Source organism: Protopterus annectens, chromosome 7.part0 (genome assembly GCF_019279795.1).
Source record: "Protopterus annectens isolate FY-2018-M chromosome 7.part0, PAN1.0, whole genome shotgun sequence".
In the NCBI taxonomy this organism is placed as follows: domain Eukaryota; kingdom Metazoa; phylum Chordata; order Ceratodontiformes; family Protopteridae; genus Protopterus; species Protopterus annectens.
This window is the reverse complement of record NC_056739.1, coordinates 1,168,445,226-1,168,467,838: the sequence shown is the minus strand read 5'-3', so window position 1 is coordinate 1,168,467,838 and position 22,613 is coordinate 1,168,445,226. Positions and strand designations below refer to the sequence as shown.

Below are 22,613 nucleotides of genomic sequence, written 5' to 3'. Positions count from 1 at the left end.
AAAATATGAGGTAAAGATCTGGACAGTTGAGAGGTATGGATCCAATCTATGAGGTATCATAGTATAAAGATCCTTTACATCAACTGTGATAAAGATTCAGTTGTCACTATAGACTACATTCCTAAATTTGGTTAGAAAATCCCAAGAATACTTACAGAGATATGTCAGCTTAGTGATCCCTTCCTTAAGTATAAGGTCTAGGTATTTTATAAAAGGATGTCTTTTGGACTTTGCAGCATCTACAGTTGGCCGTTTGGGGGGAGGGGTTGAAATATCCTTATGGATTTCCGGAATACCGAAAATAATAGGAATTGTCAGTTTACTCCCAAATTTATATACATCTTCAGCAATTTGGCCCTGCACAAGCAAGGCATATTGCTCCATGTACATTTTGTTTTGTGCTATGTTAACCTTGTTTTTGACACTTCTTCATAGGAATCTTCATATAACAGAGAATTCATTCTGTTAATGTAATCTGTTTTGTTCATGATTTCAAACCTCCACCTTTGTTTAGTTTTATAATTCTCAACCCCCTATTACTACAAGTTGTTTAACAGTTCCCAGTAAAATTCCATCATATTGTTTCACAGGGAACATGACAGATATGCTACAGAACGTCTAATATCAAGCTCACAAATTCTCTCAAATAACTGAAGTGTAAGGTGAATAGCTGGATTTAAAGTGTTAGACCTTTGTGTATGGTTGACTAAATCAGTTGTATCACCACTAGTTATAAAACGTTAATTAAAATTCAGTTTTCTAATATACAGTTTTAAGTCTATAAGACTATCTGTCACTTTAGCCTTCTTTGCTGGTAAACATGTAAACCCTCTGTCCAATAAATTAGTATAATCTCCCTCCAGCAATTGTTCAGTATAGTTGTATATTCTAAATTCACCTTGTAGATTAGTGACGATTTGTAGACAAACTTCTTCCAGGTTGACTTCACTAGTTTCCAAAGGGTTTACCATCCAGTTTGCTTGGAGTGTCTATTCGCATTCCCCCTCTGTGACTGTTGCACCAGGTCTAAATGAAATGTTATCTATTACTTCCATTATAAAACTGCATTCATTTCAAGTATAGTTAAAACATTATGTTGATGAGCAAGGAAAATTGCTGGTATTTGTTTTAAAATAGTTTATTTAATGATTTTTAAAGTGTGATTTATTAATGTTTATATATGTTGTACATTTTAGTTTAGTAGAGCTTTAAGGGGTGTGGCAATTGCCACTCAACCATTGGTTTGTTGTTACTGACATAGTAGCAGAATTTTAAATTCATATAATTTGCAGTTTGTAACAGTTCTGATGAAGTTGCAGAATTTATAGAACAAAAGCACTTAACTGGTTTAAGATTAGACGCTTGTGTGTACAGTACACTCAACTCACTATAGACCAGTATGTAAGAGATACAACGTCAGCCATTGAAGTCAGTGGTGTACAGCCAGGGAGCAAACAACTTTTCACTTACAGAAAGCTATTTTGCTCTAGTGAGAGTTACACAGTGGTATTCCCTACTTCTAGCAGGAGCCATTATCAGTACAGATGGAAAAGCATTTGGCATTGAGTTCTGAACACATACTAGAAGGGGAGAGGTGTATTTAAGCTTAGATACTAAGACATTTCTAATTGTGGCTTCAGCTGTCTGCAGGCGAGTATTTGTGTGAAGTATTTTTTTATTTTTTTTTTGCTGGTAGATACTTTAATAACAAGTGGGACATTATTCTGACTATTGATATTAGTTACGCTTGAGTTAAAGATATAACATGGACTGAGATGTTCCTTGTATCCATACATGGTTATGTAAATTTAAGCACTAGTATATCTCTTCTAGCGTTTATAGATGGAAGTATTCTTAGATGTTAAGTTGTCAATCTCACCTTCATTCTTGCTGGATGGGTTCAGAGCCGAACCTCGGCTCCGACTCGGCCGAATACTAAAGCTCAAGAGCTATTTTTACTGGCTCGAGACTATCCTATGTCCCATAATGCTAGGCAAAATATGTAATAAATAACCAAAAGGAGCACAACGTTGCGGGTCCACAGAAAAGGTTTATTAACACAAAAACCACAGGTTAAGCGCTTTCATCAAATAGTATGACTTCCTCAGAACAAGTAATTGTAAAGACATTCAAACTTAAATAACAACCAGTTTAAATTCATTGGTTCAAAATTAAACAATACTATGCAATAAATACCACTTCCCATGAATACTCAAGCACTAATATGAATAATTAATTAATTCAAAAAGAAGTGGGCACCATTTGTTTGGCTAGGCGAAATATACCCAGATCTCTTTTGCCGCTTAGCTATGAGATTGCATTTTCACCGGCTTCAGGTCGTATATTTTTATTAATAACTTTTGAGGTAGTTTTTAGTCAGTCTTTTATCCTTTTTTGTCTCTTTAGTATTAGTGTAGTTAGCGACTAGTCTTTCCCCCCTTCTTTTAGTTGCTAATCTCCCTTTTACTCCACCCTTAAGGTGGTTGGGCCTCTGATCCTCCCCTTGTAGTACAGTTTTCCCCTGGTTGTTGTGTGTGTGTGTGTGTGTGTGTGTGTGTGTGTGTGTGTGTGTGTGTGTGTGTGTGTGTGTGTGTGTGTGTGTGTGTGTGTGTGTAATTCTGCCCCTCTACTTAGTGTAGTTCCCTCTGTTATAGTAATTGTTATTATAATTTAGTGTATTGTGTGTTTGTTTTTTTACAGTATGTCTAAGGATACTAAGGTATCGGGTTTCAAGAAGTGTGACTCGTGCTGTCAGAAGATGTCTCTGACAGACGGTCACACTTCTTGTGTGTATTGTTTGGGCCCTCTGCACCTGCAGGACTCTTGTTCCATCTGCCATGCTTTTAGCCCTAGAGTCCTGCAGGAGCACAGAAACAAACTCATGCTTAGAGGCTTGTTAAAGCCTGAAGATTCCCCGGCTAAGACCATGGCTGGAAACCTTCAAAGACCGCCAAATCGTCGGCTCCATGTTTGGAGCCGGTGCCGAGCGGTGCTCTTGCTGCCTCGTCGGTTCCGGCCGGAACCGAGGCATCTAGACCTCAGTCGGCTCCGACTTTAGTGTCGGGGCCGTCCCCGAGCAGAAAGCACTCTAGGTCTCCGTCTCTCGAGTCGGTTAGATTGGCTCCAAAGTCCCCACTCTTGTCGGAGTGGAGCCATAGATCTCATTCCTCTAGGTCTTCCAGGCTTTCAGACCATGACCTCAAGAGGGTAGTCAGCCGGCTTTTAAAGTCGCAGGCACTGGCCCAGTTGCTACATAGCCCGTCTCAACAGACAGAGGCTACCCCTACACCCGCTCAAGTTCCTCCTTTGACTACCCTGCTGAGTTCGGAGCCAGAGGTCGTTGAGGTTAGTACTGTGGGGGTGTCGGAACCGATCCCCCTGTTGTCGGTTCCTTCGTCGGCTCCGATCCCGTCCTTGGCTCCATCCTTGGAGGGATCCTGGCGCCGAGACTCCCTCGTCGGCTCCGAGGGTGCGAGTGGCATCGGACCCTGGTCCGACCCCGGTCTCCCTCTCGGAGCCTCGGCCCAGGTGAGTTCGGCCCCGACATCGGCCTCGGAGCCGTCCCTCTCGGTGCCAGGGGGGAGTTCTCATCTCCTCGGAGTTGGATCCTTCTTCCCTGCCTGACAGGGGCGCCTTTGAGGTGATGAGGAGTGTGTTGGCTCCTATACTGGCACCACGGTCCGCCTCCTCGGCCCCTCCCTCCACGGTGCCTGCTTTGGCCCCTGCCTACCCTCCTGACCCCAAGCGAGGAGAACCGATGCTCCAGGCTGCCCCATTGGGCATTTCTTCCTCTTCCGAGGCCTCCACTGACCCTCGGAAGAGGACATGTAAGAGGAAACATGTTGACTCTCCTGAGTCAGTGACATCTGACACCGACCTGGATGATTCGGAAGGGTCCCCAAGGTCCCCCTCTGAGGATGTCTCCTTCTCTGACATCTTAGAGATTCTCAAACAGAGGGGGAACTGGTCTGCCCTTAACCCATCCGAGGACGAGTCGGTGTACCTGGATGCCTTCTGTTCTCGCCCTTCCACCTCCTGGGTGTCCCCGCCTTTCGACTCACTTATGGAAGTAGTGGCTCGGAAGGCGTGGACGGCTCCAGATACTATGGAACCAACTCCCCGGAGGCCCACAAAATTTATTACTGCTCCCACAGATAAGCAGTTTCTGTCCAAGGGTGTCCCCGTGGATGCCATGGTGGTAGCGGCAGCCACTAAGAAGGAGTTGGCTAACCCTTCAGTACCTGTCCATCCTCATAATAAGGAATCTAGGACGATGAATAGGTACGGCAAGCGGATGTTTTCCTCAGCGACCTTTGCTATGCGGTCACTGAATTATTTATGCCATTTCACCCGACTTCAGAGGGACCTTCTCAAGGAACTGGGTGAAACATTGCAGGACCCAACAGCTGTGGGGTCTCAGGAAATGATCAACTCCCAGCTAGGGACCCTGAACTCTATCATCAACTCTTCCATGCGGCTCATCTCTTATGCAGCCGATGGAGCGAGTAGAGCCGCAGGTACGGGTGTTGCTCTAAGGAGACACGCCTGGATGCGGCTCTTCAATTTTGCTGACCCAGTCAAGGCGTCATTCACTAACATCCCCTTTGATGGTTCTGCTCTTTTTGGACCTCAAGTGAAGGATACCTTAACCAGGTGCGAACAAGAAGGCAAGGCTCTCTCTGCCGTGGGAGTCTGTTTTTCCACCCCTTCTAGACCGTATCCTAAGGGTCAAAAGGGTGGGAAAATGTGGTTCCGCAAACCTCAGGGAGTTCTGCCGGACACATGTGGTGAGCTTCCCTCTAGAGGCAGAGGAGGGAACAACAACAGATGCCACCCTAGGGGCAGGGGGGGTCTGCAGAATCAGGGTAGCAGAGAATCTTTCTCTGACAAACCCTTTCAGCACCCCTGAGGAGCTGCCCGACTGTCCACCTTTGGAGGCAGTCGAGGGAAGACTTTCCCAGAAGCCTGGTTCTCCCTTACGCAGGACAGATGGGTATGGTCGATCATATCCGAGGGCTACAAAATCCCAGTTATCCACACCCCACATCAACCAAAAGGGCCTCTTCCAGACGTTCCACCCGGTCTGAGAGACCAAGCAGCACAAGAAATTTCAAAGCTGCTTTTAAAAAGAGCCATCCAACCAGTCCCGGCAGACCAACAAGGATCCGGAATCTACTCCAAATTCTTTTTGGTACCAAAAAAGACAGGGGACTGGAGACCTATTTTGGATCTCAGCAGACTGAACAAATCGGTTCAAAGAACAAAATTCCGGATGGTCACGCTACAGTCCATTCTTCCCTTTCTGGGTCAGGACAATTGGATGTGCTCTATAGACCTTCAGGATGTGTGCTACCATATCAAAATGAACAGGCGCTACAGGAGGTTTCTCCGCTTCCGGCTGGGAGCCAGTCACTACCAATTCAGAGCCCTGCCCTTTGGCCTCACCACAGCCCCCAGGGTGTTTACCAAATGCATGGCAATGGTTGCAGCTCACTTGAGACGTCGAGGATTCCAGGTGTTTCCATATTTGGACGACTGGCTCCTTACTGCCACCACCAGGCATCAGCTTCTTCAAGCCAGGGATTACGCTGTACAAACCTGCAAAGTGCTAGGCATCTCTATAAATTTCAAAAAATCTGCCTTGTCGCCTTGTCAGCATATTACCTTCATAGACGCTGTGTTAAACACGGTAGAGTTGTCAGCAAAACTTCCTACGCAAAGAGTATACGACATTTGCAGTCATGTTCAAGTCCTGCTACAAGAGGACAGGGTCCAAGCCAGGTTTGTACTGAAAACGCTTGGTCTGATGGCTGCAACAATCACCTTGCTCCCCCTAGCTCGTTTTCATATGTGGATACTACAGTGGATGCTTTTTTCCCAACGGTCCTTTCAGCAGCTTCCCATGTCACACAAGATTCTCATCACTCAGTCTTGCAAACGACACCTATCTTGGTGGATGGACTCACCCCAGGTGCTTCAAGGCAGACCGGTTGTTTTCCCTCCTCCGGTTGCCACCGTGACAACGGACGCCTCCCTGATCGGGTGGGGGGGGGCATTTTCAGGGCAGGGCAGTCCAGGGCACATGGCAACCTTTCGAGTGCCACTTGCACATCAATGTCCTGGAGATGAGAGTGGTGCTGTTGGCGTTGCAGGCTCTCCAGAACTCTCTTCCCACTGGGACAATTGCAATACAGACAGACAATATGTCTGTAGTATGGTACATCAACAAACAGGGCGGAACCAGGTCCTACCCTCTTTGTCGGGAAGCGCTCAGTCTCTGGCAATGGGTGATCTCTTCTCAGCGGTTTCTGGTAGTAAAACACATTCCCGGGAAGTCCAATGTCATAGCAGACAGGCTGAGCGGGACATTCTCATGCTCTACGAGTGGTCTCTCAACCAACTAGTAGTGGACCAAATCTTCAGAAAGTGGGGTCAGCCTTGCTGCGACCTTTTCACAACCCCTCAAAACAGCAAGTGTCAAGACTTCTTCACCCTCTTCCCTTTTCTGGGCCTCTCTCCCAGGGACGCTCTAGTCCACGATTGGCCCAGGGGTCTCCTTTATGCTCCCCCCCCTTTCCCTTAATCACTCTATTAGTCCAGAAAGCAACTGCCTTGAGATCCAGGATGATCCTCATTGCCCCTTACTGGCCCCGACAAGTCTGGTTTCTGTTCCTACAACGTCATCTACTGGAGCAGCCCTGGCATCTGGACCCTGTGCCAGACCTTCTGACCCATCAATTGGGCAGGCTGCACCAATCCCTGTCATCTCTCAACCTCACAGCTTGGTTGCTCCACTTCCAACCCTAGCCAGACTTCCCTTAATCTCTCCGTCAGTACGTCAGATTATCCTTGCCTCTCACAAGTCTAACACCAGAAGGACGTACACAAGTAAATGGAAACGTTTCTCTGTTTGGGCAGAAAAGAACCAAGTTGATCCGTTTACTGCCCCTGTCCAAACAGTTCTAGATTTTCTAGCGGAACTCTTTCAAAAAGGTTCCTCTTCAGCCACTATCAAAGTCCAGTTGGCGGCTATTGCAAATTTCCATGTTGGCTTGTCAGAGTCTAGTATTATGTCCCACAAGCTCTGCAAAGCCTTTCTGAAGGGTACCCTATTACTTAGGCCCCCAGTCAAAGACCCTCCTCCACCGTGGGATCTAAATTTGGTACTGTCGTCTTTAATTCTACCTCCTTTTGAGCCTGCTGCCTCCTGCTCGTTAAAACTGCTCTCGTGGAAAGCACTTTTCTTGGTAGCTATTACCTCAGCCAGAAGGGTTTCGGAACTACAATCACTTTCTGTACGCCTCCCCTTATCTTGTTTTTCACAAAAATAGAGTGGCTCTTAGGACAAATCCATCCTTCTTACCTAAGGTACTCTCAGAAAAAAATCTGAATCAGACCATTGATCTCCCAGTTTTCTTTCCAAATTACACTGATAGAGCTGAGAGAAGATTACATTGTTTGGATGTCCATAGGCAACTACGTTTCTATCTGGATAGAACCAAGCCAACGAGAAAATCAGAGCAACTCTTCTTATCTTACGCTGAAGGGAAGCATAGCCTTCCGGTTTCTAAAGTGACCTTGTCAAGATGGTTGACCTCTCTTATCTCTTTAACCTATCAATTGAGGCATAAGGAACTCCCTACCAAGCCTAGAGCTCACTCAACTAGAGCATTAGCTTCCTCAGTTGCTTTTCAAGCGAGATTACCTATGGATTCTATTTGTGCAGCGGCCACATGGGCCTCTCCTCAAACCTTCATCTCTCATTACAAACTGGATATTGCCTCCAGAAATAGGGCTGATTTTGGTTCCACTGTACTCAAGAGTCTGTTCCATTGAGCCACCCGGGACTAAGGTGCTAGGGACGCTGTCCTATCCAGCAAGAATGAAGGCAAGATTGACAACTTAACATTAAGAAGTTATGTACTTACCATAACGTTCCATGTTAGTTGTCTTCTTCTCGCCTTCTTTCTTGTGTCCCACCCTCCATCCCCCTAGCCTGGAAAAGACCTAGAGTATTGGGTGAGATTTTCCTTGTCACCAGGATTATCCCTTCAGCTAGAGCTCTTCTTCCCCTTTGGTAGCCCTGGTGACAAACAGGCTGTAGGGTTTATAGTTCTACATAGCTCTTAGTTTTATCTTTTTCTAGTAGTGGGACATGTCTGTCCATAGTGTTAGCTATCAAATGAGATCTGGGTGTACTTCGCGTAGCATTATGGGACATAGGATAGCCTCGAGCCGGTAAAAATAGCTCTCGAGCTTTAGTATTTGGCCGAATCGGAGCCGAGGTTCGGCTCCGAACCCATCCAGCAAGAAAGAAGGCGAGAAGAAGACAACTAACATGGAACGTTATGGTAAGTACATAACTTCTTATTATATAGGAATGACATCTATGAAAAGACAGAGATAAAACTGTGCCAAAGATGTATCAATCTTTTGTTGTGCTGTATATTTTCACACTTTTAATAAAGACATTTTGTTACAATATTCCCAACACTTCTTGAAGCTTTCTTTTTTGTGTCCTGAGTATGCAGGATATCTACTTTGTGGTGCTTACTGATTTTTGTAAATAATATTGGAATTGTTTACTTTCAGAATGCCTTTCTAGACAATGTTTCCTAATGTTTAATATTTCTAATTTGTTGTTTAATTTCAGAGAGCCTGGGGATTTCAAGTCACAGTGCATCTGAGACAGAGCTGCAACAATTCATGGTAATGAGTACTTTTTACATCCTGTCTTTCAGTGTAGCATTAGTCTAGTACATAACTGCCTATACCAGGCATAACGTCAGTATGTCCAGCCAGTCTTTTGTATTGTGGATGGGTATAAGAAAACAAAAGCAGAGGCTATAGATGAACTGAAATGTTTCTTTTTTGCACTTTCACTAGATCACTTTGATAACTAAGCTATCCGTAGTACGCACAAGACATACCTTAAGGTGCAATCCTAAAAAGAAGTTCAGTAGGTCCTCACACGGCTTTCATGTATAATTATCAGTAGCTGTGGGACTTCAAGCCAGGTCTGCTGCAGATATTAGGCTTATCATCATTTAATTGTTGTGCAGTACTGCCCTGGCAGTTATTTATTTGTGATTTGGATAAGTGGGCAGGCCCAAAGCCATTTTCATCCATGACCTGGACTTCAGAGACCAGATATATGCAGCGCAGAATACAGAAGTAATGCACAACAAAACACATGCTGGTGAAGCAGTTTGCATACAACAAAAGTAATACTGGTATTCAAACATAAGAAGGAGACGTGTGCAAAAGAGCATTCATATAACAAAAATAATGCATATTATAAAGCCAAAACATTTGCCTGTAACAAAAATGATAGGCAGTAAGCCAGGCTCCATGACTCAGAGGGTTGGAGCCCTTACAGTGACACAGACGACTGGGATTCATTTGGAGGACCATCACTGGAGGAGCCAGAGGTGAAGGAACACAGCCCAGTTACCTCTTCCCAGGTCTGGGAAGGGCAGCTGATGCCTGGAGAGTACATACCGAAGTAAGATTTCACCAGTGGAGACTGAGGAAACCACTCTATGTGCTTTAGTGGAGGGGTGGGGCCGCATGCTGGTAATGCCCCTCTTGCAGAAATGAGGGACAGCCTGCACAAATAGCCCATTGCCTATCCCCCCTTTAGTTCCAGAAGCCTGGCATCAACAGGGAATGGAGTAGGGCTAAGCAGAAAACCCTTGAACCTTTCCCAGTGGCTGTCTAAATGATGACCAATCCTGACTGACCCTCACCCCAGTGGTGGAGAATGAATGGGCCAATTGACCAGGAAGGGGTTGAGTGTGCAAAATAAATAAAATAACAGAAAGGGGTGTTAAAACAAAAGGAAGAGTAGCATAGACAAACCTGCACGCAACAAAGACAATAAGCAGTATACATTAAAAAATAACAAAAATGTACAAATAAAGAGTTAATCTTCTTTATATCCCCTCTCTGTACTACTTTGGTATGATTTGCATTAATTCTGAGTTTACAAAACTTACTGGTATAATTGATTTTGTATGATTATTTGTAGAATAGAATTACCAAGGATCATTGAAACATTTAGACTTAACTCTTTTTTTAAGGGGAAAATCTTTAAGACATTTTTTTTCAGTTACATTATATTTGTCACTGTTGTGTTCAGCAGCAAGATTTTACAAAACCTTTTCTTAATAGCAGTTTTGAAAAGTGATCTGGTCATCTATGGAGTCTCCAAGGCGGCAGGAAAATGTTTTCAATAGTAGTGTAGAAGAACACAGGGGTATTTTCTTTTCGTAACATGTTTGAAGAGAAATGTGAATGTTAAATATGTAGCCCTTGCTATCACAGAATCCAGTTATTTTTCTCAAGGAATAAACAGTATTGATTTCTGATATCATCTAAGGTTGTGACTGTACAGTTTTATTGTAGCCTGAATTAAGGAGGCATTGGAGGTATAATTAAGGGGCAGATATGGTGAGGGAGTACCTTAATTTAAGGAGTAGGACATTTTTTAGGTATGGCAGTTCTTAAGTCTGAAGTTGGTAGGTTGCTTATTCTGTAGCAGAGTTTGAGCTGTGGAAGAACTTTATTCACTATCTGTTTTATCTGTTGTTCAAAGGATATAGCTTATTTGCTCTACCTTTGTTAACTAGGTAGATGGAAGGAGGATGAAAGGTCAGAGTTTATTTATTTTGTACTTGCTAACTGGGCAGGTACATTGGTCCAGAAGCCCTTTTCATCCAGAATCCAAACCATCTGGAAATGATGGTTTGCACTGATATGTTACAGATCATTGTTACATATACCTTAAGAATAGAGCACGAGATGTCTGGTACATTTGGGCATCGTTGCACATGCTCCAGAGCTACAGCTGAAAGAAGGTTTGTGTCAGTACTACAAAAACTTTAATGATTTAATTGAAACAGGTCTGGTAGTTTTCTTGGAGTTGAAAGATGTATTATTTTTGCATTGGTCTGTATCTATAGTTGGTTGACATTCTATAAATATTTACATGTAGCATACAGTATCTCAATATGTACATCTATCATACTCTGTTAAGATTTGTATAACAATGTAATCTAAGAATTTTAGTTATAGAATATTACATGCAGGTGTGATATTTGTCTACTATACTTAAAGTTGTTTCCATGTTTTTAACTACCACCTTAAAAGCAGACATTTATGTACTTTTCTCAAGTAGTCAACTTTTGTCTGAATACCAGGTATTTTTTAATACCCCTTATGTCTCGAGGGAGGGTATATTGTGATGCAGGGGCAGTTTAGTCAATGATTTTTCTCCTAATGCATTAAAGAATGCAGATTGCAGTAATGAGGCGCATCTGAATTAAATTATCTAAAGGAGCTAGATGTGAATCCTGTGCATAATTTTTCGGTAGTGGAAGGAGTAACCTCAGTATCTGAGATTGGGTGTTCTGTCTTTTTTATGTCCAGGACTGAGGCCTTATGTGAATACAGGATATGCTCGTTAAGTCAGAAGCTGCATTTGATTAAAATGGAGGTGTTGCATCAGTTCATTTGAGATCTCCTACTCCTCTTTTTGTTTTCTCCATAGCAGTAATGAAATTGCCTTTTTGTATGTTGTATAAAGAAGTGCTGTCTGACTTCGTTATTGTCTATTCTGCATGGCTGTGTTTCTAAAAATGGAGGAATTGTGCCAGTTCAAGGCAGACCTTCCAACATTCTTCATGCTGAAACTAGTGGTGACGCCAACTGGCCACTGGCTGATGTTACTTTTAATGTGAAACCATCTCCATATCATCTTACTGTCAGATCCCTAACTCTATCTTTTGATTTTAACTTGAGGTGGAATTTACTTGTAAATTTGGCAGCAGCTTATGGATTGCCTTCTACCCTCTTCCTATTCAAGCTCAAAATGGTATTGTATTAGGCATTATCTTATGTTTCAACTCAGTCTCTAGACACTTTATCTGCTTATCATGGTCCTTGGTCATGAATGTATTTCTTTATGGTTTCGGAAGATACTGTTACCTGGTACTGACTCCATCTGACTCATTTCTGCCCTTCCTCCTGTACTGAGGGAGTTGATTGGCTGTTTTAGACTGTGCCAGGTAAGCTAAAAAAGATCTAAAGAGGTTTACCAATTCCTTGCAACTGCCTGCCATGTGCAGAGATGGTGCAGGTCACTATGAATCCTGAAACAGAACCGTAAATTAACTATGAAAGTATGGGCCATTTAGTAATGTGAAAACCCCAACATAAACTAAATTTCACCTCCTTCGAGGCAGAGAATTGAGTCAAGTCCTGTGTTGTGTTAATACATGCAGTGAAGGGTCAAAGGACTCTTGCTTATCATTCCACGGATATTTATCCTGTCAAATACTTAAATATTCTGAATTCAGAGTCCTTGACAGTTTGAATACGTTTGATAGAATTAATTACCATATTACTGCCTGGTATAGCTCCCCCTCAGTGTCACCCGAGGACCATAGTATGTATGCTGACAAGTTGAATTTTATATCTCTTTAATCCCAATATCTTAATTCTATGCAGCTTTATTTGTCCGTCATTTAGGATGGCCAGCTTTTCCTAGATTTCATTAATACTAAGTTTCCATAAGAGGGCAGAATATAGTTTACCTTGTGTTTATAAATGCTGCCTTTGCCTGCATACCTTTTAAATTGTATCCCCTCCTTAATCAAATCTGACCATAAGACTGTAATGTTTTCTCTCAGAACAATGGTACCTTGTTACCCACAAATTCAACTATGCTCAAAAACGATTCCAAAGCCAACCTTATGTCCCTTATATGTGGGCTTTAACAATTCCAAGAGTACTTTGTTTTCAGACTATCCAGTCTTTAAAGTGAGCACATTTACCTGTGATTTTTGCAGCCAATTTATAAATAAGCCAATAAATATTATGTATAGATATGGGGGAAATTTAGGGGTTATTCTCTGTGGTGGAAATCTCAAATAAAAAAAAAACGTTATAATAGGAGGAGAAAATTACATGATTTGTCTAAAAAAATTTTCCACATTCACTTTAAAGTAGAAGCATACAATGGGATCAACTTAAACATGCCATTCGGAAGACTAAGGCTGAATATAAAGTAAAGGCAGCTTAAGTCCTCAAAAGATAATCACAAGGCATTAGGAGTATTAAAGCTAATGTCCAATACTGCATTTAATTTAGAGCAAATGGCAGTACATGTTCTGATACCAAAACCATAGTAAATTTCTTGGCTGACAAGTTTAGCTCTAATTTTCACAACTCAGTGAGATTATTTGTTGACATTCCTCCTCCATTTGACACTGTGGATCAGATCCTTAAAAATAACAGCTGCATGGATTCAGACAGTATACTGGACTACCTTGTATTAGCACAAAGCACATTTTTCTTGAACCTCCTCAAACTTTTTGATCTCAGTTCCTACCTCAGCCAGCGCCTTGTGCCAGTACACAAATCAGCTCTGTACCCCCCTCAGCTCTAAAAGTGAAGAACAAATAAAAAAGCACTTCACTGTGATTAGCAATCAGTTAGATCCACACCCCCAGCACTTTCACTGAAGACCAAAAGAAAAGAAAAAAGAATTTCACATTGTAGTGATCACCTTATTGTAGTTAGAACCATGCCACCCCAGGTCTTCCACTGAAGAGCAACAAAGAAAGAAAAAAGTACTTTAAATTTTAGCAATTGACTTATTACAGTTAGATACATGTACCAACATAGCTACAAAAAAAAAAATTTTTCTTCTGGTTCACCAACCAGGTGATCAGATACATGACATGACCCCGCCCCATCCATTCAGGTCCCATTTATTTTCCCTGCCCCGACCCTCCTTCTGTACATTTTATGAAAACAAATCATTTCTTCTTTTAATTTAAACTATAGCAAATTTCTTCCTACAAATGTAGCAAACAGTTGCTACAGTTTTTACTCAGCCTACATGGGGTGCTACAGTGCTCATGTTTTAGTTAAAAACAATTTTCTTCTTTAGAATTGTAGCAGACAGTTGCTACAGTTTATAACCTGCCTATACGGAGTAATATAGTGGTCAGGTTTTAGTTTAAAAAAAAAGACAGCTTTTCTTCTTTTTTTACTTTTAAACTGTAGCAAACTGCTACACCTGGAGCAATATAGCTCTCATGTTTGACTACAAATGCAATATCTGGTTTTAAAAGTCAGTATTGCATTAAAAAGTGATCCGGATCAGCTGATCAAGCCCCCCCAACATTTTGTACCCAGGGAAGTTGCTCGTCTTGCCCTTCCATAGCTACACTACTGGTCTACAGAGTATGTGCCCAAGCTCAGGAGAACAGTGGTTGTGGTACCGCTACACAAGGGCAGTGTTGCAACTGAGCCTGTAAACTATCATTCCATTAGATAGTGGCATCTGTAAAATCATGGAGCCAATCTTTCTGAATCTCATTAACAGAAAAAATGGTAGTATACAAACTTTCAGTACTAGTCAGTATTATTTTACGATGGGATGGCCTTGTTTACTTTAGTTAATTTGTTTGAGGCTATAACTGATACCATTGATGGCAGTTGTTTTATGCATAAACTCCCATATTACTTACTGATTGCTAACTAGCTCTTCGGTCATTCACAAAAGTGATAGCTGATGGTGCCCTCTGATCTATTAGTGTAGTTACTAGTGGAGTCCCTCAGGGCAGTGTGCTGGATCCCTTTCATTGTGACATCTTCCTCAATGATATGAAGACATTTCTGCAAGGGTTGTTGATAATCAAATTTGTGGATGCTTGTAAAACTGGGTGCAGATGTTGATTCCCCCATAGACTCTCATACTGTTGAAGAAGGGGTAGATGGGAGTTAACAACTGGGGTTCTGATCATGGCCTTAGAACTGATGCAAAAGAAAATGAAGCATAGTCACATTTAGGAAATGAGTCTCTTTCCCGCTGTTTAAGGTCAGTACAGTTAGAGATCTAGGCACTTTAGCCATAAACTTCCTTGGATCATCAAGCATCACTTATAGTTATAGTAAGGAAAGCTTTTTTCATTACCCAGCAAGTTATCAAAGGTACATTCTCAAAATGCAGACAGGTCTTAGTCCCCTGTATTACCTCCCTCATTACGTTGATCATAGAATATAATGCCCCGATTGGTATGTATCTTACCAAACATGCATTACAACTTGATTGACCTCCATGTTTCCTAAACAAGAGAAACAAAAGGGCTACACTCCCTTAGCTAGCTGGCCAGATTGTCTTTCACAGTTTATACAAAAGGGCTAGACTCCCTTAGCTAGCTGGCCAGATTGTCTTTCACAGTTTATACAAAAGGGCTAGACTTCCTTAGCTAGCTGGCCAGATTGTCTTTCACAGTTTTTCCATCTCATAAGAATCCTAAATGGATATCTGTGTCTTAGTTTTTGTAGGCTACGAAGGACACAGTTTTAATCTATCTTCCCCATCTCAGGAACACTTATAGTGTTAAGAATACTTATTCCAAACTATTAACTGACATTGTGACCTAACTAGGACTTATTGGATGATTCCCTGCTTGTGAAACAAACTTCCCTTGCATGTTAATTAGCATAACAGTTGTGTCTTGATGATTGAATGGATTCACGAAGATTTACAACAGGGATCAGTAGTATGGCCCTTATGAAGAAGCAGGTAGAACCATTGGCAGTGCTATCTAGAGGGGATGGTAAAGCTAGATGTGGCTGTTTATATCTCTTGTCTGGTAGTAACCAATGAACATGTTATTTAGAAATTGATTTCAGGTAGCACAGCACTGTCATCTGTCAGCAGTGTGGCTCTCCACATCTAAGCTCTTCCATTAAAGAGAGTATCACTTATCTGTTCTTTCATCTTAGCAGAAACTGGTCTTCTGGTTACCAGCCTGTTTCTGCTCCTGCTAATCTAAGAACTTTGTTATTGCCCGGAGGCTGCTTAGTGTTCATCTTTTCATACCTGTGGTTAATATCTACAACTTTAGCTGATGGTTTCTAGTTATTTAATAAGGACCTGTGGCATTGGTTAAACTTCATTACCTTCAGCAATACATGCCGTGCAATTTTTAGACCATTGAGAGCTCAGACTGCAGATTATCTAAAGAACTGTGTTTAACTTCTAATTGTGCATTCTGAAATACTGTTCATCAATTTATGTTAACTGTGTTTTATACTGGTTAGGGACATGGTCCTTAGAATAGCCACCCCTAGAGTCTAAGCCTGGGAAATTGTCCTGAGGATATAAATCCCAATCTTGGGCATGAAAGTTCCATATTTATTACCAACTGATATATCAGTTAATATGTTACATACTGTGATGAAAATGGAACTGCTTATCCAGATCTGCCACCACATTACCCTCCTTCTAGCCCTTTGCCTTGTTGTCAATATAGACCAAGGAAGAATTTGAGGTTATTCCATCCAGTTAACCAGATTTACTTTGAAGGTGGCAAGGGTGCTACTCTACATGACATGTAATGGAAGTTTATTACAAAGGTCAGTTAAGGGTCAGGTCATTCAAGGCTCAAAAGGTTAGACACAGATCATCACTTTGGAGTCCATAAAATACAGAGTACAGAGAGAAAGACAGCTAACAATCTGGCCAGATAACTGAGTGCCTTCAGCCCACTGATCTTTTTAGTTTGATAGTCTTTGAGGTCTCTGAAGTTGAGTGATATGTTTAAACAAATAAATGCCAAAAGGGGCATCATAGTCATTAATGGGTCTGATGAGAGATAAATAAAGAGGAATTAAGACTTCTTTGGATTAGTTGAGCCAGATAAAAGGCTTCTTTTGTACTACTACAGAAATATGATGGTCAAAAGATAAGGAATTCTCAACAAGAATGCCTAGATCCCTAATGACAATGTCTGATTAGAAGGGTGTGTCACTTATATGCTGCAGTAAGAATTTTTTTTTAACAAAAAAAAATCACTGTACTTCACATTTATTTTGGAACCAATGTCCTTGTACCACTTGATAACACAGTCTAACCCATATAGGAATGTTTTGAGTGAGTAAAGGTGTGAATAGCTGCACCCAATATATAGTCGTCTAGAAACTTTGATAACTATAGGCCAACAGTGCTAGCTCCAAGGTCTGAGAAATAGATGCCAAACAGGAAAGGCTCAGCACTGACCCTGTGGTACACCACAAATAACTTTTTGCTTTCTTAAGTGGTACATGCATCTCAAACTACATGGATTCTGTAAGACTATCAGTTGTCTGTCTGCCACACAACAGATAGATTTATATTCAGATTTGCGGGTCTGTCATTACTGCCTTTATGAGGCATAGTGTGAAAAGCATTGGCCATGTCCAGATATGCTGTATATTCTGCATAACCACTGTCCATGTCTTTGAATTTTTCCAAGAAATTAATGAAGTTAAAGAGTTAGGACCTGCCTTTGATAAAACAAGATTAATGAGAGTCCAGGGCTTATAGATTTTCAGTGTCTAGATTAATGAGATCTGAGATGAGATATTTTACAGCTTTACATAAGATGTTGGTGAGACTAATGGATTTGTAGTTATTAAGGTCTGTGGTTGAACCACCCTTATGTAATGACATTATAATGACTATTTTTGTAGGATTTAGGAATGTAACCAGTGGAGAAGCTTAAATTAAATTAGGGGTTCAGAGAGACCATATTCGGTACTGATAAGGAGACAGCTTGATATGTTATTAAGACCCATGGAGGAGGTGTTCTTAGCTTTTGGGAGGGCTAAGAGGACTTGTTCCAAAGCAATTGTGGAAAGATGGCTGGGACTCTGGAATGGTTATAATTGTGGGTGAAGTAAAAATTGCATTAAATATGTTCATAGGTTAGTACTAGGCTAACTGCCCTTGAGGGCCATTTTAAGCCTAGCCAATTACCCCATGTGAGAATCAATCCCTGTACTTTGTATCTTTAAGGTAAGCATCTTAACCATTATACCAGCCTCCCACCAATGTTGGCTAGGATATCAGCGATTTCCTTTGGTTTAGTGCAGGCAGTATTATTGTGGATTGCATTGAATATTGCTGGGTTGTTCTTAACTTCCTGGCACAGACAGAGAAAGATTTGTAGTTATTTTTTGGTTTTAATGGCTATTCTAAGCTCATATTAATTTCTGAGCTTCCTAATGGTACCTGTAGGCTATCTGCTAGCTTAAATGACCAGATAAAATTTGTTAAATGACACCTATTGCAAGCATTAAGTAATTTCTTTTTCTTGTAATCTATATTTATGGATATTGCACCACAGGGAAGTTTTACATTTTGTTTGGTGTGAACAGGGAGAAGTTGGAGGTTTAGGCAGTGCCTTTAGTAACAGGGCCCCATCTGAGGAGGATTGCAACACAATTTAGGCAATAAAATAAGGTTTGCTTTTAAAATGTCCTTGAACATAGAGGTCTTTACAGGGGAAGTGCCACCAGTTATAAAGGAAAAGGCCACCGATTTATGTTCTAATTTATTGAGGGACGATGATACAAATGGAGCTGTGCAAGAAGTGGCCATACTTGTCAGGACAAGATCAAGGGTATTTGGCTTCTAGAAGGGTGATTAGCTGTTTATACTAAGGAGTCGGTTACAATGGCAAGGATGGTCTGGGCTTGCTGTCCATTGGTAACTGTAGCTCAAATGCTCTGGACAGGTTAACACATTTCTTAAGGTAGTTTAATTTAATTGATTTATTTATTTTATACATTTGTTAACCAGGTAAGTCTACTGGACAGAAGTATCCATTGTTGTGGGCAACTAGAGAACATCATCTGGTGCAGTGATTTGCTCAGAGTCACACAGGAGGCAAATAGAAGTAAAAGTTTTAAACTCTGCACCCTTAACTACTGGAATCAGCTTGTTACTGTCTCAAAGCCCTAATCCAGGCTAGTGAATGACTTAAGACAAGGTGCGAATGATTTCAAACGGTAGAGTAGCAAGCCACTGTAAGTGCGATAGTACGCTTGCCACAGATTTTATAAAAGGGGTAAATAACTTTTCCTCCTTTCCTTTACAAAGATTTGCTGTCCTTTAGTGATCACTTTTATTTATTCAGTTGATTGGTTGCTTTATCTGCGAGCCGCTGTACTTATAAAACACATTTTTTTAACATTCATTTTGGGTCCCGTCACCTGAATTCAGTGTCCCACTGACCTTTTCTTTTCCTCATCCAAGATTGGAGGGGCAAGAGTTAAGCTGTAGTCTGTCATCATTCTGGATGACTTAGCATTTTGCTGTCTTTTTCTTGCTCTAACCTTCACCTTTGCTGAGGACCATGAGTGAGACTTGTGAGGAAGCCATGCAAGATGTAAGCTGACACACTCTTTTGCCAGGCTACCGTGACAAATTTCCTGTCTGTGACTCTGTGAGAGCATACATCTTGTGATCTTACTCCCACCACTGTTAAGTGTCACTGTTGAAGTGGTACCTCTTCAAACCATCCATCAGCGAAGGCAAGCAGTCCATTATGCACTCCTTCCCATCTCCCCTGGCTGGCTGTGCCAGTGTCTGACTTACTACTCAATCCTAGGTCATCTTTGCAGTAGTCAGAACTTTGTCCCTCTATACCATATAGCGAGCTATTCTGCTGGTACTGAAAGTTTATGGACTAAAGCCTTATGAACCTTCCCTGTAATAAAAGATCCTGAGGCTTGAGGCTTGAGGCTTGAATATACCAAGTACTTTAATTATGAACCGCTTGCAAAATGGATATTGTGTTCTATTTATAGATTATGAAAATGAAGGTGTAATCTTAAATTTCCAATTCTTTGTAGTCCTTTTCCTGATTGTTGTTAATACTCTGCAGAAAAAAAGGGAATCAATACTTGTGAATACATCAGGGAACTGCAGCATTAAAAAACACCAAAAGTTTAGTTAATATAAATTTGTCAGACCACAATGCTTGCAGGAAGCATTGTTTTTTTTTTCTCAAAAGAAGGTTGGAGAACTTTGCAGTCATAAATCATGTGTCACCAATCTGCTTTGATTAATGATTTACACTTGCAATAACCAGTACCTTCCTTTTTGTACACAATGTTAGCTATTGATCATTGTAGAATTTTTTAAGAATCATACTATTCAGCAAAATCATGGCCCCTACTGATTACCACATCAATGACAACCCCCTAAGCACACAACCTGTGTTGAGAGACGTGGGTATACAGGTTGACAACAATCTAACATTCGACCATCATGTAATGGCAGTGGTCAGAAAAGCCTTTTACTTGGTTCATCTCATAAGTAAAGGGATTGTATCCAGAAAAAAGGCGGTTATTACCTCTGTACTCCTCCCACATTAGCACAATAATTGAGTACAATGCCCCATTTGATATGTACCTCTGGAAAGGCCACTCACAAAGAGAATCCATGGCCTCCAACACCTGTGCTATGCGGACAGGCTCAAATCAGTATCACTCTACTTGATGTCGTACAGATTACTCAGAGGTGATCTGTGTCTTGCCTACAAGGCAATCTTTGACCCTGCCCTACTAGAGATGCTCCATATCTGTAAGTCTAACTCCTCATGCATTACCAGCTCAAAAGGCCTAAATCTAACATGCAACATTAACAAAACCTGCTGGAAAGACAGGTTTGTCTCGCAGAGGCTGCCCTGTCTCTGGAATAGACTTTCCATACACATCAAACAGAGTACCTCGCTGACCCTTTTCAAGCGCAACCTTAACGAGTGGATAGGAAACCACATATTTGTCCCAGGGGTTCCACCTGTGTCCCTCATTGACAGGGGCAACAGGTGCTGACTGAGTTTTCTTTTTTGGGGATAAACTCATGGCTAGGCTAGTAAGGGCCCCAGGGCCATTAGCCTAGTAACCTCCTATGGTCCTATGAAAATAAGCTCCAAATTGAAAATGGGAATCTATAGCAGTTGTGTGCAGGTAGCAAAATGAACCCTTGTGCATGCCTTATCATCATGGTCAGTATTTGCTCTACGTTTATACATATTGTTGGTGTAATGTTCTGCTTTAATTCCTGGACTGGATGCAGATGTTGGAGCTGTGTCTTACTCCATTATTGAAGCAGTTAGTTTAGAACTTTTGTACCTCAACCCCACCACTGGCATTTTCTTTCCAGTCAGGGCATAACTGCCACTATAACCCCAGGTATTGTTACACATTTAAACCACCAAAAAGCAAACCATACACACACTTCCTGTATAGTACCTGAAAGTTTTCTGATTCACCTGCATATGGCATATGTTCTTCATGTTTCACTGTTGCAGTCATTACATTTGGGTAATCTGCTGGCAGGTTGCCCTCAGTCAGCCTGAATCTCAAAGTCTTAGGTCCTGCATCAGTTGCTGTCTCCTCTTCCATGACGTCAGGTCGTCAGGGGTATAAAACATGCAGCCGACTCCATTTTCTTTAGTCTTTCTTGCCGCACGGTGTTCGAAGCAGAAGCAGTTTGCAAGTGCCGGTCGGCCAACTCCTGAAATTTTCGCATTCGAGTTTCAGAACCAAAGTCTTCAATTAAAGTTAAGTACCCTGTTGGGGAAACTTTTTCTTGCTCCTTACCAATGTCAGTAAAAGTTAACAATTGCATTAATTGTGGGAAGCAAATACCTCATAAAATTTCCATTTGTACTGTATTCCTTGCCTAGGCCCAGATCATAATGTGCCTTGCTGTCGGTTCTGTGCTAGATGTAACCAACGCACTATTAAGTGTCGGTATATCTTTGCTTCATAATATTTTGGAAACAGATTTAACTACCCTGAAATGTCATTGGATAGCAATCTGACTACCGGAGTTCACAAAAAATGCAAAGAAAAGGAAAGAGACAGACCGTCAAGGTCCAAAACTGACGACGAAGCTTCTAAGCCAGTCGCCGGTTCACCGGTACTCAGTGAGGCGCTTTCGCAGCCCTTGATACGCACTACTTTCGAGTCGCAGGCTTCTACCGAGACCCATGTGGAGTCTGGCATGCCATGAGATTCTCAGAGTATTGTATCCATGGATGTCTCTCCCTCGGATGGGTCCGGAGCCGCTGAGTAGGCACCGGCTTCTGAGGGTGTTTTCAGGCCTCAGCATTTCTATATAAAACTGACGCCAGCTTCAAAAACAAAGACAAAAGCAACTTCTAAGGCTAAAAAAACGACGCATGAGCTACGTGCTCAGACCTCTATGCCCAAAAAACAGATGATCAAAATGGCTGAAGACTTAATTACCTTGATCAGGGGTACCCAGCCCCCCCCCCCCCCCCGATAAGAGGCCTAGGCAAGACACTGATTATGAAACTTCAGATCAGGTTTCTGTTTCTTCTGATTCCTCTTCTGATCAGGAATTGTCTATACCACCCTATGAGGATTCAGATGCAGAGGAATCCATCCCATCTGCATCTCCTCCTGAAGATTATTCTTTTGGAGAAACCTTGCATACTTTGAGGGAACATTTTCATTGGGAGAGTCAGGATTTCTCAGAATCAAAAAAGAGGCTTAGGGATTTCCTTCTTCTTCCTCAGCATAGGCCTTTGGCCATATCTCCTGTATTAGACATTGTTAATGATGTGTTTTCGGAATTAAGCATGGCTCCAGATTCCCTACCTCCGGCTCCTAGTAAGCCAGACAGATATTACAGGGTTCCTGACACCCACAAATTTTTATTCAAAAATCCTGCTGCTGACCCTGAAACTATCTCACATTGTCCCAAAGGTGTAATGGCCTCAACAGCTGAGAAT

The 22,613-nt window shown here is 41.8% G+C and overlaps 1 protein-coding gene across 2 annotated transcripts in view; it reads left to right on the top strand.

Moving 5' to 3' along the window:
- LOC122806933 (zinc finger protein 2 homolog) overlaps nucleotides 1-22,613 on the top strand; it is a 194,540-nt gene that overhangs the window by 109,392 nt on the left and 62,535 nt on the right. For both annotated transcript variants that reach the window (XM_044077765.1, XM_044077764.1), the window contains exon 4: nucleotides 8,654-8,709. In XM_044077765.1, the coding sequence (XP_043933700.1) occupies nucleotides 8,654-8,709 (56 nt within the window). The remainder of the gene's footprint in view (nucleotides 1-8,653; nucleotides 8,710-22,613) is intronic.